At 34.2% G+C, this 24534-nt stretch overlaps 1 protein-coding gene across 9 annotated transcripts in view; it reads left to right on the forward strand.

The window, feature by feature from the left end:
• The window catches only part of RSRC1 (arginine and serine rich coiled-coil 1), a 443255-nt gene that overhangs the window by 208300 nt on the left and 210421 nt on the right, over window positions 1-24534 (forward strand). For all 9 annotated transcript variants that reach the window (XM_059065529.2, XM_059065528.2, XM_067033908.1 and 6 more), the window contains one exon: window positions 13001-13037. In XM_059065529.2, coding sequence (XP_058921512.1) covers window positions 13001-13037 — 37 coding nt within the window. The remainder of the gene's footprint in view (window positions 1-13000; window positions 13038-24534) is intronic.

Raw genomic sequence — 24534 nt, forward strand, 5'->3', positions numbered from 1 at the left:
CCTTTGCAGCTTCTTTCCCAATCATAGTTCTAGTAGGAGAATACTGTAAAATCTTGTTTCATTGTTAAAGTTATTGCTTTTACAGATAGACAGTAATAAATTCTCTCTTGATTAAAATTTGGGCAGTGAACTTGGGCTGCCTGGCTTCACATCTGCCTTTTAATAGCTGAGCGGTATACTGTGTGATCTACTTCACCTCTCTAAGCCTCAGTTATTTCATCTATAAAGTAGGGTTAATAATTTTATCTCTTTATAATAAAGTTATAAGGGTTAAATGAGCTAACCGAGGTAAAGCACTTACTACAGCGCTTGGCACATACTGCTCAGTATTTCCTCAGAGGCGGAATCTCTAAGAAGGTCAGTTTACTTAGATAATATGATCAAAGATTTAAGTGCTGAGAAGTGCAAAGAGATCTTTAAGAAATGGCAAATTGTTTGATTTGAGGGGACTCTTGAATTATAGGCCGAGTTTATTTTGATTCACTAAGCAGAGAAAGAATTTTAGTACTGTAGTTTTATTTCCTAGCACTGTAGGTGCTTACCAGATTGAAATCATACCTTAGTTTTTTGTTTCCTTTTAAAGTTTCAGCGTAGTTACAAAGGAGAACAACCAAGGGAAGAGAAAAAGCAACAAAAGACTTTAGTAATTGAATAATCAATTTCTGAGTTATTGGAAGTTTGCTTTTCTTAGGAAAAATATACATGTGTTGCATTTTCTCTCAGTTTTAGTAGCTGAAGATGTTAGTAGAATACTTATATGTATTATCTTCTATTTAGAATTGTTTACTTTGTTACGTATAGGTAGATACTGCTTGTAGGAAGCTGTAGGAACATTATTTTACGATAATGAACTTCCTTGAAAGTAGATATTTATATTTAATTGTATTTAAATATTATAAATGATAACTATACTTTATGTTTAAATACAAATTTATATTTATGCAAATGTAATAATTATATAAATTTAAATTATTTAGGCTTAAGTACTGGAGAAGAAATATACTGGTTTATTTCCCCTTTTAAAAATTGTTTACCCCAGTCCTCCATGTGAAATAAACATAACATAAAATTCATAAATGAGTTTTAAATCTAATGATCAATTATTCATTTTTAAATCCTAGTTTTTTTATTGCAGTATAGTTGATTTTCTATATAAATATATTCTTTTTCAGATTATTTTCCATTATAGGTTATTACAAGATACTGAATATAGTTCCCTGTGCTATACAGTTGGTCCTTGTTTATCTCTCTTATATATAGTAGCGTGTATCCATTAATCCCAAATTCCAAATTTATTCCTCTCCCCCTTTCCCCACCAAAGGTATTTTTAGATTTGGGGAGTATAGGGGAAAGTGGGACTGTGGAGGGTAAATAAGAGGTAGCTTGGAATTCACATATGTACATTCATCTAACCATACATGTTGGTCATCTTTTGTCCCCCAGCTTACTTCCTTTCAGTCTGTATTCCGCTTCTGGCCATTGCTTCAGCAAACAGCTATGTGCAGGTGTCTGACCATGCCTCACTCAGCTGCATCACTTATCTCCTGCCTTCTGCCCTGGGCTTCCTGCTGTACTATGGGCAGTCTGAAGTGCTAGGGAGTTAACACTCTGTGGGGCAAACTTGACCAACAGCGGACCAGAGCTGGGGGATAAATACTTCTCTCTTGCAATTTCAGACAATTATGAGACACATAGTTCTTCAGAGGATCTTCAGCAGGACTGAGTTCCAATTGCCCACAGAAGCATAACAGCTTAATAACACATGCTTGGTTTAGTTGTTCCTCTTTCCCTATTTCATTCTTCCAGATCCTCTCTTCTGAACTCGGTGGGGTCATTCTCCCAAATAAACCACTTGCCTGCAAGTCCTTGTCTCAGACCCTGCTTTTTGGGAGAACTAAAACTAAATGATGAACACATTTCAGATGTATTTCAGAATTTCAAGGAAAATAGACAGCTTCTATTTTTTTGAGCACCACTGATGTTCCAGGTTCTCTATATTTTTAAAGAATAAAGATTAATTTTAACTTCCATTAAATTAACACATCCATAACAGTTTAAGAGGTCAGTAGCACAACATGGTATAATTAAACAATAATCCCCTATTGTCTCCCTGACCGCTGTTATCCCACTTCCCAGAGGCAGGCAAGTTTAATTCTTGGCAGAATCTCTCCATTGTTCTAAATATCATCAATTTGTCAATTTCAGGCATTATTTATTAGAAGCCTGTAATGCTGGATGACATTTTAGTTCTTTTACAGTCCCCACCCCACCTGTTCTACCATCTTATAATTATTTTTTATTGAATTATGATCCATGTTTACATTAATATGACTATATAAATATCATTCATTGATGATCCAAGTACTGTGGCTCCTTGTATATGTTTTTGTTTCCTAGAGTATGTAACCATTTCTCATGCCTTTTTTTTTTTTTTTTTTTTGTATTTCCTGTCCCAGGCTCAGCCAGGCCTGCTGTAGAGCTGTCACTCTGGGACTTCGTTCCGCCTTCTTCTTGGGACTGTTTCTATTCACGACTCTTCTATGATGTTTCCCCATTTCCTGGATTAAGTGTCCTCTACTTTGTTAGTTGACTTCCTAATTTTTTGATCATCTATTCAGTAACATCTTAAACAAGGATGGATGAATGGAAGTCAAAACATAACATAAAATTCATAAATGATTTTAAAATCTAATGATCAATTATTTCTTTACATCCTAGTTTTATTTAGAATAAGAAATCAGGGCTTCCCTGGTGGCGCAGTGGTTGGGCGTCCGCCTGCCGATGCAGGGGACACGGATTCGCGCCCAGGTCTGGGAAGATTCCGCATGCCGCAGAGCGGCTGGGCCCGTGAGCCATGGCCGCTGGGCCTGCGCGTCTGGAGCCTGTGCTCCGCAGCCGGAGAGGGCACAACAGTGAGAGGCCCACGCACCGCAAAAAAAAAAAAAAGAAATCAGAAACAACTCAAATGTCCAACACTAATGGATATGTTAACCTATTGTACATCTATGAACAGAATAGTATGTAAACAGTGAAACTATTATACGTAAATATATTTATTGACATCTGAGAAGCTGTTTATAATGTATAATTAAGTAGTGAAAAAATCTAAGCTATGTACATAACAAATCAATGATGATTCCATATTTGTAAGAAAAAAGTGTGTTTGTGTGTACACATACGAAGGGAGGAAAAAACTAAAATACCTTGAGGTATTATCTTGGCTAGTGGGATTTCAGGTGATTTTTATTTTCTTCTTCATTAGAACCAGATGTGATTTTGAATTTTTCTATAATAAACATTTATTATTTGTGGGACTGCTTGTCCATATGGCACCTTTGTGCATACTAGGAAAAGCTGTCCCTTCTCCTGGTGGATGCAGTACCACACTAGGATGCACTGCTTGGCCAAGGCATATAGCTTCTAGCTTCTACTGCCCCATTAGGTTTTCCTTTCTTCACGACCACCCCCCCCCCCATACTAAACAACAGGCACAACAGTACATGATAGTCCAGAAAACTTACCTAATAAAAATTATTTAAAATTAAAGACTAATAGAAATATGACCTTTTAATACATCTACTCTGGGCAGGCTACTCTCCTTACTTGACCTCTAACAGGTCATTTGGGACCTTTGGGCTTGCTCTTCCTGCCTCTTCTTTTCTGCTTACCAACTCTGCTCAAATGCAGTCAGTCCTTCAGGATCCAGCTAAAATTACCCCTCCTCATTTAAATATTTCCCAACCATTCTAACACATACGGCAATTTCTCCTTCTTCTGAACTTCTCTTGAACTTAGGTCAAGAACATGGATTGAAGGGAGTGGTGATGAATAGGTTGTACCTCACTTGCTAACTGCAGACAACTGGCAGTGACTCCTTAGAGCACAGTGTTGAGAAAGATTCTTGAGCTACATTTGGCCTCAGTGGGAAAGAAGATTGTCATTGATTATGAACCTTAGTGCTGCATGTGGAAATAGCAGATAAGTAGCATGTTCACATGCAGTTTCACTGCCTGGCTTGGATGTGAACTATTACATGCGTTAGTCTTGCTTTGACAATACAGTTTAAACATCCAAGGTACTTTTTGTTGATGATGTTTGTTTATTTTGTTGTTACTGTTTTTATTATCTACTCAGAATTTAACACGGAGCCTAGGTATGAGGATGCTCAATAAATATATTTCTGTTGTTCTTCTTTCATTTTTGATGTTCCAGGTCTCTTTCTAGTATAATTTCCCTTGGTCTGAAGCACTTCCTTTAGCAATTCTGTTAGATCAGATATACTTGTGATGAATTCTCTTAGTCTTTCTACATCTGAGACTGTTGTCTAGAGCATAACTTGAAAAATATTGAAATCTCTTTTCTTTCCCATGTAGGCCCTTTCTGTGACATGCAGAACTTCTTTACCTGAATACTATAAATAACTTATGATACATACCAACTTAGTGTTCACCTTCCCATTGGAATAAGCTCAGTGTGTATCATAAGTCCTCAGCTGTTTAATATGTTCAGTTTAAACTTGTCCTGATGTAATGGATGCTCACTAATATTTGTAAAACTAATTAAAGAATCTTAGAACAGTACACATTAAATTCAGTAACCATAGTACACTTGTCTGTGCACATGATTTATGAGTTCTAGAGCAGAATTTATTGCAAATAATAATCAGATCAATAACTACTTGTTAAAAACAAATGTCTGAAAACTACCATTCTGAACTGTGGTAACCAAAGAATATACACTTAGATCCACTAATTTGCAAGATATTTTCCAGTCAGGGGAAAATTGCTGAGAATTCTAACGAAACCTAGTAAGTTGAAACTAAGAATTCTAGTTTGGAACTTAGTGGTGATAGTCTGTGTTTTGGTTATTGGAGGTAAAATATTAAAAAATTAGGTAATTAAGAAATTATTTTTGCTTACTTTTCAGTGTACTTTTTAATTGTCTCCTTTCAAAGAGATTAGGATAGAAGAATGTTCTTATGTCAAGATATACATGGTATTTTTATTGGATGCTAGCCATTGGGCCAAGCTCTTTGTATGTATTTATTTGAAAAGTAGACTGACTTTCATTTATAGGTGTTACAGTTGAAACAGATTTTAAGGTGGTTAAAAAGCTAACATCTGTAAAGATGTTTCTTGATTTTGAAAGTAGAATACAGTCCATTATTTAGTCTGTCATATTGAACGAGTAATTATTGAGTGACTTCTATATGCATGCCGATTATCCTTTTTTTTTTTTTTTTTTTTTTTTTGTGGTATGCGGGCCTCTCACTGCTGTGGCCTCTCCCGTTGCAGAGCACAGGCTCCAGGCGCGCAGGCTCAGCGGCCATGGCTCACGGGCCCAGCCGCTCCGCTGCATGTGGGATCTTCCCGGACCGGGGCACGAACCCGCGTCCCCTGCATCGACAGGCGGACTCCCAACCACTGCACCACCAGGGAAGCCCCCGATTATCTTTTTAATCCTTGATTTGAACTTAAGAATGGCAAATTAGAGAAGGTATATATTCTGCAGTTATTTAGTTAAGTAGAAGAGTTGGAATTTGAACCAAGTTTTTCTTAGATTTATAGTATTACTAAAGTTTTCATTCATAACATTTGATACATAACAGAAAAAGGTCTTATACATGTGAAAATTTATCAATTATAATTTGAGATAGGAGATGTATATATTTTTATAACTTATAACTCAGGTTTTTAAAAACTTTGCCATTATAAAATAAAACAGCTCACATAGATTTTTGCTTTATGAGAAAGAGTAAAAATTAACTGTGATCTTATCTCTTATAGCTGTAGAAAACTGCAGCATACTAATCTTTTAAAAGTGAATAATATTATTAGTTCATAACCAAAAAACCTGTAAAAATTTTTATTACTTAAGAGTTAAACTCTGTTTTTCATAATTATTGTATATGTGCACATTTTATGTGGGTTAATACATATATCAATCCATTACTGGTTATAAATACATTTAATCTTTTATTTCTTGGTCAGTGAAATGAGACATTAATCCTACTTTATTTAGTTACATGTATTATAGTTTCTATTTTATAACTAAATACTCACTGTATTTTGGCTTGCTTTATGACATAGTTTTGCTTTATATTTATTTTGTTACTTTTCTGCTTCCCACCTAAAAAACTTACTTTTCTTTTGGACGTCTTTTGTTTATTAAATATGTTGTAAAATATTACTTTTATAAGTAATTTCATAATAGATTTTAGATTGATTTAATAGGGAATGATGAGAAAAATTTGCTTTTACTAGGAGAAGCAAGTGATTAAAAATATTTTTCTAAGGTAATAGTTTGACAATTTTGATACAAAATATTGACAGAAAGGAGAATGCCATCATCAAAAGGAATGCTGTTTTTTCAAAATAAATATCATTGTTAATTGTGGCTCCTTGACCAGATTCCCTTATACCATTATAAAACCTGAATGATCACTTTGGTGTAATTTGTTCTCATATTAAAAAAAAAAAAAGTTGATCCCTTCCTAGTAAGATCAGATCTAAAAAATCTTAGTCAGTTTGTTTAGAAATTTCTTAAGATTATATAAGCTTTATAATAGCAACAATTTCCAGACTTAGAGCATGCTTCCTTTGGCAAAATGATGAAATCTGTTTGCCACAAAGGTAAATCAGTAGCATTATTTTAATTTTTTTTCTTGCCTGCCATGGTATGATTGATGTATGGCAACTTCTTACTGGAAGGAGAACTAACATTGACACTGACAGGTGCCACAAGGTTTATTTAGGATAGTCTCAGTCTTCTCCCTGTTAGTTTCAAAATGTCTGCCTCATACATGTTGAGCCACTGAATTTCCTGCTTTAAAGCCTCGTGTTATGCCAACATTACTATCTGTGCTGCCTCAACTACAAATTGGATGAACAGCCCGTGACACTTTTTCAATATTATTACATTAAACCAAGTGGATTTTGATTGATAACCTAATATTCAACTAATGCAAAACATCAATCATGGCAAGTATATTAATTATTTAATATTGCAGTCTAATTCAGAAATCGATGTGCTGCATGAGGGGAAGGGAAACTCATGGTTCCCAGAAGATTTAAGACAGGGAATGATTAAAAAAAGACCTGCTGTACTCCTGTGTGTTAGTTCGATACAAATCTTTATTCATTTGCCAATAATCTCTTCCCATTTTCCACTTCAGGACCATTTTATCAGTTTTGAGACCTATAATTGAATTAAGTCTGCTTTCAGCACAGGGCAAAAGGAGTTGCACAAATATTGATGAAGTCATGACAGGGACAACCCAAGAGACAGACCACTACAGAGGACAGTCTTTATCCCATTTGTTGCAAGATCCTTCTGTCAATGTCTTGAATCTTGCCTCTCTATTTTAAAAAAATTCATTAAGAGTTTTGGAACCACTCTTAAGACTTTTGTATTTAAATATCTACCGTAATAACAGATTTCTATAGCACATTAAAATTTACTGTGTACTTTCATATACATTATCTTGCTTATTTTTTCACAGCAACCCTATGTGTTAGGTAAAGCAAGTGTTAAAAAATCTTCACATCGTAGGTGAACAATTTGAGCTTCAGAGAATTTGGATTATTACCCAAGCTCATTCAACTATTTTGCTTCTAGAACCAGGATTATACATCATGCTGTTTAATGTAGTATTTATGTACTCATGATGCTTTATCTGCATTGTTTTCAGATGGCCACTCTTCCCTTGTCTTTCTGCCCAAAGTAAGACTAAATAAAGAAAACTGATTTTCATGAAGAACTTGTTGAAACTTTGGTGTCCCAATCTATGATACATATTAAGCTTTACAAACATGCAAACCTTTGGGATATAAATGAAAATTTCTTGATCTATTGTATCTTTTACTAGCAGAGAATGGCCTTTTATGTATGTATATAGCAAAATATATACATATCAAAATATATATATATGAAGGGGGAAGTGGCTTAAATATATCTTGTCATTAAAGTCACTACCCCAAATTTCTTTTGATTCATGTTTGCCTGGTTATATCTTTTACTATCTCTTTTTTGGAAACCTTTCTGGATCCTTTTTGTTTTATGTCTCTTGTAAATCACACATTGCTAGATTTGTTTCATACCCAATCTAAGAATCTTCTGGCATTTTTAAAAAAAAATTATTTATTTTTGGCCTCGTTGGATCTTCGTTGCTGCATGTGGGCTTTCTCTAGTTGAGTTGAGCAGGGAGCTACTCTGTTGCGGTGCGCGGGCTTCTCATTGCAGTGGCTTTTCTTGTTGCGGAGCACAGGCTCTAGGTACACGGGCTTCAGTACCTGTGGTGCGTGGGGTCTAGAGCACAGGCACAGTAGTTGTGACACACGGGCTTAGTTGCTCTGCGGCACATGGGATCTTCCCTGACCAGGGTTCGAACCCGTGTCCTCTGCCCTGGCAGGCGGATTCTTAACCACTGCGCCACCAGGGAAGTAGCTTCTCTGGCATTTTAATTCTAGATTGTTAGGTGACCTTTCTTTAGTTTTCTTTTTAGTCACTGATTACTAAGACTACAATAATTACTGTGTACTATGCCAGCCTTTACTTGCTTTATATTCTTGCTTCTTCCTGATTTTATTTCTCTTCTTATTGCATTACATTCCTAAGAACTTTTGAATTTCCTGAGACTATGTATGCTGAAAATTGCTTTATTTTTCCTTTAATGTAAATAACAGTTTATTCACTAAATATAAATTCTAGGTTTACAGTTCTTTTTCTTTTTTAAACACTTTCTCTTGGAAGTTAATATGCTATTGTCTAGCATTAGTGTTAAGAAGTCTGATGTCAGTGCTAGTCTTCCTTTATGGAGGGGTATGCTTTTTCTTTCTGGAAACTTTTAGACTTTTCTCTTGATCTATAATATTACAGTCTTAATTATCCTTATATTATGTTTTGCTGTGGATTTTTCTTTAGCTGTCCTGTTCATTGCTATGTGTACCCTTTCAATCTAAGAGTTGAATATTTCTATATCTAGGAAATTTTTGTCATTATTTCTTCAAATAATTCTTCTCTTTTATTTTGTCTTTGCATTCCTTCTAGGATTCTTATTATATAGATGTTCATACTTCTACTCCTGTTCTTAATTTTATCTCTTGTTTGTTCTGTCTTTCATACCTTTCCTATGCCTTCTGGGAGAGTTCTTCTACCCCATGTTCCAGCTCACTAATTTATTCTTGGTCTGTAGCTATTGTGCTTTCAATTCATCCTGTGAGTTTCTAACTACTGTATTTCTAATACCCATTATCTCATATTGATTCTTTTTCATAACTGTTTTTCATATTTAATTTCTAAAAATCTTCCCTTATCTTTGAATGTTATTATATTCTTGCTCGATCTGTTTTCTCTGGATGAGGTTGCTTTCTTTGTTGTTTTTCTGTTCCTGTGCCTACACACCTCAAAGATCTTAAAACTTTCCTTGTGGGTTTCTCTTTTATTTTCTTGCAACATTCGGCTGCCTTGGCTATTAGTTTTAATCAAAGGAGAAGGGTGAAAGTCTAGGCTCTGGCTTGTGCTCCTCCAGGTTAATTGTTCTACTCTGGCCTCAGTCAACCACTTTTCCATTGTGTCCTCCTACTTTATCAAAAAGAACCCAAAACAAAACAAAGCGAAACAACCACCTACCACCCACCACACACATACACACAGCTCCCAAAACTATTCTTCCAAACAGCAACTCACTGTTGCAGTTGCCTTCTTTGAGTGGTATGGAGCTGGGTAGGACCACCCAGAGACCTGGGATGGTTGCTACTGACTCTCTATCTAAGCTTGTCTTAATGATGGTTAGATGTCAGACTCTTATTAGTTGAATACATACTCTGATTCAGGCACTCTATTAGATGCTGGGATATAAAAATTGGAAAGATGTAATTCATGTTCTCAAGGAGTTTTCATTTTAGTGGTTGTCAATGGGAAAGTAAATACGTACTTATAATAAAGTGTGAGAACTTCGTGATGTGAACACATGGGGAGAGTTCAATACCTCATTTATGAGGAAAAGAGGTTTCCCCTGTGGAGGTTTTGTTTAGGTTGAGTTCTGAAGAATGTTTTTATATTTTAGATAGATGAGGATTAGAGGAGTCTGGGACAAAAGGAACATCTCAGATAGAGAGAGTGAGTGGTTCAGTGCTGATTAAAGCAAGGTTAGTAGTTTGTTATGGCTGTTGCTGCCACTTTCCATGTGATAATAGCTTTGGCAAAATAACAGAGGGAATTAGTAAACTGGAGTGTAATAGTATATTGTGGATTTTAAGAAGGGAATTGACATGATCAAGCTTACATTTTTACAAAGATCTTAATGTATTATGGAGAATTAATTGACATCGGGCAAGGCAGGGGTCACTGAGACCCATTAAGAAGCTTTGCAGTCATCAGGGAGAGAAAAGATGATGGCCTAAAATAAGACATAACTGTGAAGACAGAAAGAAGCAGTTAAATCTAAGTGATAATTAAGGACGTTGGCTAGCCAAGACCCTGTGGTTGATTACATTTGTTTACATTTGGTAGCGAAGGAAAGGGTCATGTGTCAAGGATGATGCCTAGTTTTCTTTTAGGCATTCCATTCAAAATCCATATTTCCTAGAATTATTTAATTTAAAGAATCACTTGGAAACATAACAAAGCAATACCTAGCCAACCTTTCCTTCCTCCCTCCCTTTCTCCCTCTCCTGCTTTCTCCCCCGCCCTGTTCTCCCCCCACTTCTCCCTCTCCCTCCCTCCCTCCCTCCCTTCCTTCCTTCCTTCCTTCCGTTCTTTCTTTTTCTTATCCTTGATTCCAAAATGCAAATAACTCAGAAAACTGGGAAATTTTCCCTAAGTTTGTGACGAAGTCAGTTGACAGCAAAACCTACCCTGAGATGAGGCTGTTTATAGTCTTTGTTTATTCCACTTTGTGTGGACATTCATATGTTTCTTTCAGAATTATTAAAATATATGATGATGAGATGCTTCTTCAAGCCTTGCTGTCAGTGTTTTATGACATACACTATATGTACCTTATTACCTTTCTTAAAATCCAAAATACTCTAATGAAGCATGTCTAACCCCAATAGTTTCAGATAATGAATTATGGACTTGTACTTTGAATCTGAGCATTTTTGTTCTTTTGTATTGCAGCATTATTTTCTAATAAGAACCATGATGTGACAATGTAGCCATGGGGGAAAAATTAAGTAGATGTGTATTATATAGTATAAATATACTTGGCTCCAAGATAGATTGCCAAGTTCAGGTACAAAACAGTGTGTATAGTATGCTTCTGTTTGGGTTAAAAAGAAGAAGAAGAAGAAGAGAAACACACACACAGCAGGATGCATACACATGCATAGACTATCTTTGGAAGGACAAACAAATAACTAATATCAGTGATTGAGAACTGGGAGTCACTGATGGGAAGAAGATTTAATTTTATTGTAACCTGTATACATACACATAAATACATATTACACTGTCAGATGTCTCACTATATGTATTATTCTTTTTGTTTAAATTTTAAATTGCACAAATGGTTATATGAGAATTTTCTTGTGAAAACTTTAAGATTCATCTGTCTTCCAGCTCCAACAAATACATTAATTTTAAAATAATAAAGGTAAAAATAATTATTTATGTAGCTGTTGGCCTTCTCTGACACCTTGTTACAATTTATTTCTGTCATTTTTCATTAGGACTGCATCCAGAGAATAAGTTTCAGAAATGCTTAAATTTTTAAATGTTGAATATATAGCATTGCCAGAAGCAGAAAGCAGAAGAGAGCATGGCTAAGATGAGTACTAATCAGTAGACAGTGGAATTTATTCCCAGGATGCCAGACTGGGCAGTGAGAGCAAAGGTTGGAAGCCATGAGTATAGTTTTCAAGCAGTAGAGCCAAAGGGAAAAGACAGGGAAATTTGAAAAGATTGTATAGCAAGACAAAGGAAACAGAAGTAAGTAGATTTTTGGTGAAAAAAAAAAGTTGGAGACAAAATAAAGAGAAAAGAAATAAAATTGGGACCCTTTTAGAGAAAGAAAGAGGTATGGGGAAAAGATTAAACATCATGAATGCAGTACTATTGTTGGATGTTTCATAATTATTTTCTGCAATGTGGTAGAAGTATAATTTTATGTTAAAACAAATAAGGTGTGATGTTAATGATGGAATTCAAATAATGCTTGTTGGGGTGAGAAAAGTCAAAGTCTATTTGTCACTAATAAATTAGCATTGACCGAAATCAGGAAAAATATCTCACTATTGCCATATTTCACCAAATGTGTATTTAAGTTATCTTTGCTACTTGCACAGTTATTTGTATTTTTAGTTTCATCAGTACTCTTTTTTAAAGTGGAAAGCAAGAAATTAAATACTTAAAATATATTGTGATATTTGATGTTTGTGTTTCCATTGGTGATTTTTTTGCCTTTAAATAGTACAGTAGTCTTAGTTTCTGATTTGTAGTGGGCACTAAGTTGATAAAATTAATGGTAGGAAAAAATTTAAGATTGACTTATTTAACTATGTACTCACAAACATTCTTTTTGTGGCTATTTTTTATATAAAAATGCACCTATTGATGGATGCATATTTGATAAAGCAAATGTAGTAAAATGTCAATTGTAGACTCTAGATGGTGGATAGAATCTGTATGTTTGAACATTTTGATAATAAACATTGAAAAAACATAAACTCTAATGAAAAAGCTAATGTAAAATAAAGACAGTGTGCAAATAGTAAAATAACACATTTGATTTCTTTTTTGTTCTCCACTGACTTTGAAAAGTCTGAAACATTCTTTCTACTAGACGAATATCAATTTTAGCAGTAGTACTACTATTAGATATAAATAAATTATCTGTTCCGTAAGGAAATTGTTTTATCCTTAAAAACAATGTTATTATGAACATTAGGAAAGATATATGAAAAAATTATAAGGGTTTGTAAAATATTTTTGAGGTAAACATAAATTATAGCAGACAAGGGTTTGACAACTATTTTAAACTTTTATTCTTCTATTTTAGGGAATCAGGAAACATCAAAGCTGGATTAGAACATCTGGTAAGTTCTAATTTTCTCTTGAACATTTGCATCATCTTTGATATCTGCATTCTAAATGAACACTTTTGAATGAGCTTTGAATACCTTGTATTGAGAAAGTCAACCATTTCCCAAAGGGTCAGCTTACTGTTATTACGTGAAGGCACTTACATTTTCATTTATCTTATCATTTCAAGGGAATTAAAATTTTTTTTAAATTACTTTTTTTTCTGATGTGGAGATGAAATAAAATGGATGACAATCCTTGGATTGATGATTGCTTTAATTATAAAGAAAAGTGTTTGGTGTAGAATTTTTGGCAAATCTTGATCTGACAAAAACAAGCTTGTGCTTTAAGAAAAACACAATCAAATATTGCATGCATAAATATGGTATGTTTTAGCAATTTAACTGCTTTGAAAGAAGTGCACAGCTTTGTTTTTCCTGATGTCTTTGCTTTATGAATAATGCATTGGTTTAAACTACATTCAGTTTTAGAATATAAAATAATTGAGATGCAAAATTTTTGGTTTAAGTAAACATTTTTAAAACAAGTAAAATTCCAACTGACTTAACATTAAAATCTGTTAATTGATCAGAAAATTGGAAAAACTGTTGTATTATACCAGGTCCAAAATTCATTGAGCTCACCACATTGAGTGTTCATTACAACATTAAGTAGTTCATTTAAACAGAGCATTATAAAGTCATGCTCTGGTTTCTGGTCAAATCCAAATGTTGAATAATTAATGATAGAGATTCTTTTGTAAATACAATCTAAGTACTTTTTTAATGCAAGGCTTCATTCGTATATCATATTGTAGCTTTGTTAACTATTAATGTGCTTTTGTTCTGCTCCCACAAAGCAAACAGTAGCAAGAGGCAGCTTCATTTTTATTTATAGTAGTCTTAGAGTTAGAAAGGATTTTTGGTTTTTCTTTCAATAGCTAAAGGAAACTGAGGAAACCTAGACTTTTTAAAAATGATAAAATCATCCTAAAAATTACAGATTATTAAAAGCAGAATATAATAACTACTTAGAAAAATTGAAGTATATATATTTGTCCAGATTAGAAGTAAGTAAATAATATTGTTATTCTCATTATTAAAAATTATTTCTTGAATCCCTGTTTCTCACTTCATAGTGGCACATGATATTTAGGACATATATGGACATCAGAATAAAAATATTAATCTACGATATCTAATGCCAGTATCAATTGGCAGCTTATAACAAGGAAGAACAGCTAACATAGTTCCAAAATGAGCTGTCTTTTATACTTCTCTTGTAAATTACTATTTAATAAAAAGACTGTATATTTACTTGGTTCATATTCATCAGTAGATGAGTTAGATTTTTTTTGTTTGTTTAAATTCCATATTTTTTTAATACTCACTAGTATGAACTTACATTCAGTGACAATTTCATGCATTTATACTCTACTTATAATCTTATGCAGCAGTGGTTTTCTAACTGCCTTGGGCTGCCAGAAAGTCTCCCCCAAACAGGTGGGACTCCAGACTTCCACTGCCCACTTTAGCCAGAATAGTTCACACTTTTAGTTATTTTTTATACTTGTAAACTTTTAAAATAAGATTTCATCTGAACAAATAATTCTTCAGCTAAAAGTATTTAAAAACCTTTTCCATTTTTGACTCTGAGTTATATTTCATTTTATCTGGGTCATATACATCAAATGTATTTCAAAGATAAGGCATTTTAGTGATGAGAGAGCCATGATTAGTACAACAGGTAGTGGAAGTAGATGATTTTAATGCATTTTACTTAAGTCATTCAAATTCTATAACTTGACATTGTAAAATTGATCCACTGACTGTGAACTATTAACAATAATATGAATACATATTATCACATATATACACATATATATTGCTTTGCACACTAATAATATTCAGTAAAGTCAATGGTATCCTTTATAACTGCCTAAGAAGAAGGAAGTGAACTTAAGAATTCATTGGTTGAGCACAAAGAAACCTGTCTGTCTAGCAACTGTGGGCTCCTTAGGTTTAGTCTCTCTACTTTCCAGCTGAACAGATACTTATAACCCTTGTCATCTAGCACATGTACCCCTTCTTTGAATTGGCTGCATACCAAATACAATTAAAGTATATATTCTAATAGATTGATTTTAAAAAATATATGGTGTAACATTAAAATGAGAGGAACATCCCACACATTTGGAGTTAATTTCTTCTTTATGTACCCTTCTTGTCTTTTCAAATTTATCTGGATTATCATAGAAAATTAGCGTTGTTCTAAGAGAGGATAAAAGCCAGTATAAATTTAAATGAGTTAAGGAAAATGGCATGCAGTATATTTGTCACAAGAACACATATATGGTTGCACTGTCTTTGTACTCTGTTTATGGGCTCTTCTTGGTATATATAGTTATCTGTAACAAGTGTGGGTGTATGGAGAAAAGAATAAGATAGGTGGACTCTTTCCCTGGAACCTCTTCAAGGGCCAATTCATTTATTTGTCACAATCTCTCAAGCCCTTGATTCAGTCTTTATTCTATCATTCTTTTCTATGTTGCCAACTTTTCCTGGGAACTGTCCAGCATGTCATTCTTAGCTTAAATTTCTTATAGTTTACTCCCCAGTACCATTTTAATTTTCTTCTCACAAACTTGTGTACTACCCATAAAGTCTATGTCTGTTTAAAATCCTAGACAGAACTTTTGAAGGTTGGTGCCCCGACATCCATTGATGATTCTTGCCTGATGATTGCAAAATTGAGATTTTTCTGGCTCTACCACTCCCCCTATATTTAGCAGCCAGCATTCCACTATAAGGAAAAGCCCATCCTTCTTTCTTATTTTATTTACTTATTGTGAGCAAAGACTTATTACTAGGTTATTATCAGTTACTTTTCTTATTTATTTTGACACTCAGATTGTCACAGATTTGTCCAGAGAATCTTCTTTAAAGATGGTTTCTGGGTCCTTTCAACATACTCCTTTTTTTTTTTTTTTTTTTTTAAGCACGTCCTCATTTTCTGACACAACAAGATGTTTCAGGCTTATCTTATACCTTCCCTGTCCCACTCCCAGAATCAGCCATTTCTTCAAATTACCCTATTCCATTTTAGAGGAAAATGGTATTTTAGGAATCAAGGTATGGACACGTGATATGCTCATTGTCTCTGGGATTTCATTACTTCTAGGACCTTTCAGTGCTAGATTAGATAGTTAAATAGAGGTAGTTAGGTAAGTAGATAAATATTTTTAAGAACATGTGAGTCATACTGATACCTCCAATTTCAATCCAAACCACAGAATTCTTCCTTGTCCTCCCCCATTTCATATTTGTATTTCCCTTTATGTAAAGGGAGAACCTGGACTCCTAACAACACTAATACATTTACCCATTTGCTCAGTCATATAATATACATAAAATAGTTCCAGTACAATTATATATTTTGAAAATAAACTTAAATAAAAGATTTCAAGATTTATTCGTAGTTCTTTTTCCCCTTGAGTGTAGTTTATTCCTTTGAAATATAGTGGCATTCATTTGTTTCCATTTGCATTCAATTTTAGGTGCCTTTGTTCCCATTCTTGTAGATTTAATTAAGTTTGAATATCTATAATGTTAACATGCTTCCAGAAGTGAAAATATGATATACAGTAGTATCATCAGAGAGGTGTCACTCCCTTCCTTTCTAGCTATTCTCTATTCCTTGTAGGTAGCATATTTTATTAACTTCTTGTTTATCCTTCCTGTGCTTTTTGTAAGATTATGTGTATATATATGTATATGCATATGTATTCCTATTTCCTGTTTCTTTTAAAAAGCATATTATAAGGAATTCCCTGGAGGTACAGTGGTTAGGACTCTGTGCTTCCACTGCCAGGGGCCCAGATTTGAACCTTGGTTGGGGAACTAAGATCCTGCAAGCCATGCAGCACATCCAAAAAATAAATAAATAATTTTTTTAAAGCATATTGTATATACTTTTTTTTCTATTTTTCTGTTTTCACTTATCAGTATATCCTGTAAATCGCTCCATAATTACTGTGTGTATCATTATACTTACTATGTTTCTTTCTCTATTTAGCTGTGTGTCCTTTATAAAGATTTTAGCCCAACTTGCATGCCTGCTACACTTTCATAGATGCTGACAGAAGACACAAGATTCCCTGGGTCAGAGACAAAGCATTTTCTTACTAACAGCACAAAAAGTAGCACGTACTTCATGGTTGTATAGGTTCCCCTTGACCCCCAAGTCCCATGGGGTGATGCTGCATACCCAGTGGGTTTGTGTCATCGCTGAGGGGCTCCAGATTTAGGAGTTATTTAAGGAGCTGTTAGAAAATCTGCCCAAACTTTGCCCAAGAGAAAGACATTATCTTTATTATCCTAGTTAGGTAACAAACATGCCTTCTGGCCCAGGGGGAGATTGTCTCTATCTTGCTGTTTGCTATACTGTTTGCTATACCAAACATCTTTGCTATACCAAAGACTGTTTGCTGTACCAAACATCTTTGAAAAGATAGTTCTGAACAAAGGCTGATGGCTGATATAAGATGTACAGAATGTTATGGAGAATTGTCTCTGAAGAGCTATTGTAATTATGATGATGAAACTTAGGAAGGTTTACATTTTTGTTCTAGTGGTTACCGTTGTATTTATACCTTTTATAATGGTTTTAATCCCCCTTGTTCCTATTTAACCTTATAGATGATGTCCTTTGACTCCCACCTGTTACCTTCATTATAGACAATGCTCCTGTTGTATTTTCCCTTTTTTCCTTTTTCTCCCATTTCTTCTTGCTGTGTTTTTTGCTACTATGTTAGAATATAAAACGTTTGCATACTATTCTTCCACCCACACTGTTAATGTTGCTTTAGAATCACCTTTAAAATTAAATATATTAAATATTTGCCATCAGTTTATTTGCTGATATTTCCCCATTTATCTCCTGTTTGTATAAAACTCATCCACTGGTATATTCCTCAGGAAAGTCTCCTATGTACATTAGTCTCCAAGATCTTGTACATTCCAAGCTGTTTTTCTGGAGTCTTGCCACTTGAATGACAGCTTGACTGGACATAAAATCCTTCCCTTACAGTTTTTTCCTTGACTTTCTTGAGATATTATTCTGCTCTTGATGTCTCTGGTACCAGCCTTATTTTTTTAACCCTTATAAATAATTAGATTTTTTTTGCCTTGAGACATTGCCATTTTTTCATTGATCTTGCTTTTACTAGGTTAATTCTCAAAGTTGATTGTTTCTGGCTAATTTTTCTGGGCAATTTCTTATGTAGACTTAAGTTTTCTCATTTCCAGAAATAATTTTCATGGATTATAGAATTAAATATTAGTCTGTTGCATTGTTTTATTTTCTTCTTTAGTGACTCCAATATATAATCTTTCTTTGCTTGTCTTCTATTTTGGTCCCTTTCTCTCTGACTCTTTTTACTATTTTACTTTGTCTTTATTCTCTGAATTGTTTTCCTGCTTTTATTCAGTATTTCTTATGAAATTTTCATTCAAATTTATTCTTCTTTGTGTACCTTATAATGTATTTTCCATATCTGAAATATTTTTCCTTCCATTTATGTTTTTATTTTTTGAATGTCTGATTCTAGGTTTTCTTTTTGTTATTTGTCCAAATGAGTCTTGTGCGTTGTATTTGGTTTTAGGGAAAGAATTTTCATGTACTGAAATGTTTTAATTTGCATTTTCGAGTTACTTCTTATAGTAGCTTTATATGGGGGTGATTTGATTTCTTTCTTTTCCTTCCTTCCTTTCCTCCCTCTCTCCCTCCCTTCCTTCCTTCCTTCCTTCCTTTTAGAAATCCTAGACATTTTGTAGACAGGGTTCCTAGTTTAAGGGTGCCGTCTTCTGCAGTACATCGAAGCATAATTTCTCTAACAGATGATGATGGGGGTGGCAGGGAGGAAGGGGTTGGCATGTCTTGTTTCTCTTTAGCAGTTTGTTTCTTACTACTTTCTTTCTTGTCACTGACATGTATTCTGTTTACCTGATTTTCTCCCAGAAGCAGCTTCCTGAGGCTGCCTCTTCTGGTCCCACTCCTTTTCAAGCCCCTTCCCTCTAGCTAGTGCTCTGATAACACCAAATCCTAGGCCTGTGTTGACTATTTTGGCATTTTAGTGTTGCACTTCATTTTTCTGTGGATGATTTTTGTTTGTACTTCCAGTTTATGTATTAAACTTACAGCCATTATCAGGGGTGGCACAGGGTGCGGTGTCTTTGAAAAATTTTGCCTCAAATGAGAAATTCATAGTGAAAAATGTCGGAAAGCAATGTTGAATAGACCTTGAATCCTCAGGAGTCCTCCTACAGGGGTCCTGCCGAATAGTCAGCAGAATTGAATACAAAACATCTCAGAGCTCAGTGTCCATATCTATTTAAGCTTAGAGAAAATGAGTGGAAACATTGCTTATAATGTTGTGCTTAGATTTTATAATGAACTTAAGGAAATAGTATTTTTTATTTGATGAAGAATCATATACAAATTAAAGACCTTCTGATGTGACTCCAGTGTATGTTTGTTAACACAGCAGGGTTGAAGGAGTGGAGGTGGGTGGTTATTAGATGGTGATGTTGCTTCTGACTTTTTTTTTTTATTAAAGATGTCCTAGGGTGTGGAAAATTGACTCTTAAGTTCTCTGTATATCAAAGATAGCTGACTCCATATTTTTCTACCATCCTGTGTTTTTAAATTCTGGATAATATAGTGGGTAGTAACCCTTATTGAACTATGTAATAGGGGGTTAAAAGATTTACTTTTTAGAGTGTTTTTAATACAGTCAAGTAGGTGACATTAACATGCATTTTTATGATTACAATTATGAAAGTGTACAGGAGATAGAACCTTGCCATTTGATTATAATATAGCTATGATTGTTTTATTAGCAATCTATAAAAATAATGCTATCCTTTCCTCTTGGGAGAGGGATTGAGATCTGAATATATTAGGTAGAGCTATATGAAAAGGTGTCACTTTTTTTAGGTCAAAATAGTTTTGTGGGTTTCTGGCTTGAAAGGACTGCTGTGCCATGCCTTTTAGCAGGGAATGAAGAAAATTATCCTGATCAGTATGATATTTCTAAACTTCCCTTGTTCTCTTTTTTGGAAAGTCAAATAACTGGAGGTGGGTTTGGGTGGGGGTACATGTTCTAGGTCAGTGCTTCACCATCTTTAATGTGCATATGAATCTCCTGGGGATATTGATTAAACTCTGGGTCTGGAGTGGAACTTGAGATTCTACATTTAGCAAGCTACCGAGTGAGGCTAATGCCGCTGGTCCAGTGACCACCAGAAAGAAAAGTACATTGAAAGGCATTGACTTGAAAGACATGTATCCAATGAACAAGGCCCTCTGAATCTGATGAAAAATCTAGATGTTCCCCCATATACTCATTGAGTATGATTCTGCAACCTATGAATGATTAGTTGGGCATTCATAAACCCGGAGAGACAGACACTCCACAGGTTTACACAGGGTGAAAAATTTCATCATCTTACTCTGTGAGAGTAGCAAAGGGCTGATTTTTTTTTTTTCTTTATTTGGGTTCTGGATATTAACTTGTATATTTCAGGGCTGGAACTGGACACTAGGACTAATAATACCTTGTTCAGCTGTAGGTGGAAAGTTAAACAAGTGATGATAAATCTTTTAGTAAAATGGGTTACAAGTATTTACAACTTTAAGTGGGATTTGCTTTCTATTAATAGTTGAATAGCCAAAGAATTCTGGAGCCATACCTGTGGGTTTTTTCTCCCCACAGAGGTCTCATTTATGTTTCTTATATTGTATAACATTTGAGAGTGATGACCTACTTGTCCTTGTGGTCAGGCAACACAGTCTGACCATTTTAAATGTTGAAAAGCAACTGTCATTAATAGCTTGTTTAGCCCATCAGTGGTTTGTAGAATATAGTCGTTGCTTGCCAGAAATGTAGGCGGGCTCTTGCTATTACATGCTCATCTATAATACTACATTCTAATAAAAGCCCTTTTCTCTCTGTTTTAGGCTATTTTGTGTAGAAGTTGCAAATAAAACAGCTGTATTTCAGTTCACAGACTAAAGATTTCATTTAATGCAAGTGTAAATACAGTTTATGTATTATTGTTATACTTTTGAGGATGCATGCAGAGGTTTTGAACCCTATTCTCAAACAGAGGTTATGAACCCTATTCTAAAGTCACTCATCCTTTGTCTGTTATGTTTTAAAATACCTGTCTTATTTTAATGTTTCACCACTGTGTTCCAAAAAAATATTTTTGACATTTGTCTAAATGAGTTTGAGAACATAGTTAACTCACAATACACTGATGTTACTCCTACACTGTATATATTCATTAAACACTGATGAAAACTATTATCTCATATACTATTTAGGGACTTCAATGTAATAGATCCCTCTCCTCCCAGCATTTTAATTTTTTTTTTTTTAACCTAAGCTGATATATATTTGAGGTTTAGGGTAAATGTGCATATTAAAACAGACACTTTCCTTAAACTGTGATCGTGAGATAAAACATCATGAAGTTTTTCTTCTTTCTGGAAGATCAATTCTATAAATTTCCTCTCTTTCCTTTTAACAAACAAGTGTATCCTATAAATGTATGCAAATTAAAATGCCTTTAATGTGGATTAAATATTAATATCGTGTTACTGCCTTGATTTCTTAGGCAGTTTACAAGTCCTAAGTCTGGGAACTGGCTCACATTTCAGTCAGAAACAGCACCTTGTCAGTGATCCATTTCCCTGAAACATTTTGATCAGTTACAAGTTTATTAAAATTTGCTTCTGCAGTAAATGATTAATAAATATTATCTAGTCAGTCAGACAGCAGGAACTTGGGCCCTTTTTCTACCCTTTCTCCCTCGCCTCTCTTCCAAAGAAAGATCTGTCGGTTGACTGTTGTGGCCTCTCCCGTTGCGGAGCACAGGCTCCGGACGCGCAGGCTCAGCGGCCATGGCTCATGGGCCCAGCCACTCCACGGCATGTGGGATCTTCCCTGACAGGGGCATGAACCCGCGTCCCCTGCATCGGCAGGCAGACTCTCAACCACTGTGCCACCAGGGAAGCCCTGTTGTTGCTTTTTTAAGACACGGTGGTCTTGGTAGAAAATGGTGGCCAGTTAGCTTAAAAAAAAAAAAAAAAGAAAATATGTCATGTAATTTTCATGATATTACTAATAGTCTCAGATTTATGTTTAACCTAGATAAAATTTATTTTCTGACTTTTATGCACATGTGCTTACTAAAGCTTTATAAAGTAAAACCAAATATTCTAAGTGCATTAAATAGTCCCCACTTCCCATTATTCAAGAGTCTGAAAGTCAGGCCTTCTCGAAACCATGAGAGTAACTGAATACTGTATTCGAATATTTTTTATATTCTAGTTCAGGACACCATAGGTTTTGCTTCATTGCAGAGGACCCCACAAGGTACCTGGTAGTTATTTCATGCTTTTCTCAGGATCTAAGGTCTGTAACTGCAGAGAGAGAAATAGCAGCAGAGGTAACAGGGCTTCTTTTTATTTCTCACATCAAAGCATTAGGAGTTAAGATGGAGAATGCCTTTGCCACAGTGGTATCTTTGGCCACACTCATTACCATTTGTCACAGATTCATAGCATCTGTATTTAACTTTAACATACATAATCTGTTTATTTTAGGAAGAGCACAGCATGAGGAGGTGGGAGAACATGATTTTATGGTGTGACCTCCAGCAATGCACACAACCTCAACCTCTCTGTTTCACTTCTTTCATTTTTCTCCCTATTCACAGGCTGTTGAAATAGCGTGTAAAAATTTGTAGAAGTATAGACTTTCTACAAATGTATCATTTATTTTACAGAGAAAGAAAAAAAATCTTATCAGTTCCAGTTACATAAGTAACTTCAGATTGCTAAAAACAATATCTCAATTCTAATATACTCACAGTAAGCTGTGAGAAAATTTTGTCCTTTGTTCACATCCTCTCCCCTTTAAAAAAATTATTACATACTTTTAAAAGTTATAAAGTAATACATGTTTATTATAACGGGTCAGAAACTGATAGGTATATAAAGAAAAAAATGAATATATCTTTTATCTGCCACCAATCCAGTGTTAATAGTTTAGTACCCTTCTTACTGTACCTTGCTCTATTCCCAGATGTACATATGCATATCAAATTATACTTAGCTTTTTGTTTTTTTATAAAATAGACTCGTACTATGTATGATATTTTACAACTTGCACTTTTTATTTGTTCAGTGCTGGATGCAGTGTACATATCTACACACATAAATCTGGTTTTTGCTAGAAATATCAAAATATTGGAAGTTAATACTATTACCATTTTATTTAATGTATTCATAGGGGAAGTTTGAGGACTATAAAATTTGCATTTTAAGGAGTCAGTGCATATTTAGTTTTAGTTCCACTTTTGATTACCTTGATTATAGTATATGAAAGAATGGGCTTATGATGAAATTTATAGTTATCAATAGAGGAAGGAATGGGTTACTTTATTTTTAAAAATCCTATTTGATATTTGCAAAAAACAAATAAGTAAAGATAATTAGATTAGAAAAGGAACATGTGACATCTTTATATGTGTTTCAGGTTTATTATAGACTAGTATTTTTTAATTGAAATTTTAGCATAACTCTGTGTGACATTAATTGCAATCTTCAATCTTGGTTTTATCATATATTATAATTTATTTGTTGACTCTGTCTTTTGACTGAATATTCAGCTTTGTCCTCCTTGCAAATATTGAGTATGTTTTTATTGAATTGTTATGAAATTGAAAGAAAAGTGCATTGATATATTGTTTGGGAAAGTTATCCCAATTATTTTTTTTAAAGGTGAGAGGGATTCAGTTTATTTTTAGAGTCCTTTGTGCCCACTGAGTGAATGGTAAAAACCGGATGCTGAAAGCTTGAGTTTACAGTAGAAATCATTAGTGACTTCTCTCCATGATCTGGATAGATATTGTTTTTTAAGTGAGCACATATGAATATTACTGCCCAGGAAAAAAATTACTTTTCCTTAGTAGTTTTTGTTTTTGTTTTTGTTTGGAAAGGTAGCAGAGTGCTGGAAAATCACTGGGTTAGGACTGAGTGAACTAGCTCTAAGCCCTGTAGAGGATTCAGTTTGGTCCTATTTAAAGTAAGGAGTATGAACTAGATGTTTTCTAAGGTTCTTTCTAGCCTAAAATACATGATTCTAGAAAGAAAAAACTTTGTATGCTTAGCATATAAAGTCTTATATCCTTAAGTTACTACTTTAGATTACTAATTTAATGGAGATTATCAAAATGTACTGAGCTGTGTATTGTTACACTAGAGAATCAAACAGTTGTGTGTATTTAAAATTATGTATACATAAATAAATTTTATTCAAATTCATTTTTGGGTGGGAGGTCATATTAATATTACTTTATTTGTTAAAAATTTTTTAATATTTATGCTAAGAAGAATATAATAATATTAGCTTAGAAAAGTAAAATTTAAAGGGCACTGCTA

This window comes from Kogia breviceps, chromosome 5, assembly GCF_026419965.1.
Source record: "Kogia breviceps isolate mKogBre1 chromosome 5, mKogBre1 haplotype 1, whole genome shotgun sequence".
Lineage (NCBI taxonomy): Eukaryota > Metazoa > Chordata > Mammalia > Artiodactyla > Physeteridae > Kogia > Kogia breviceps.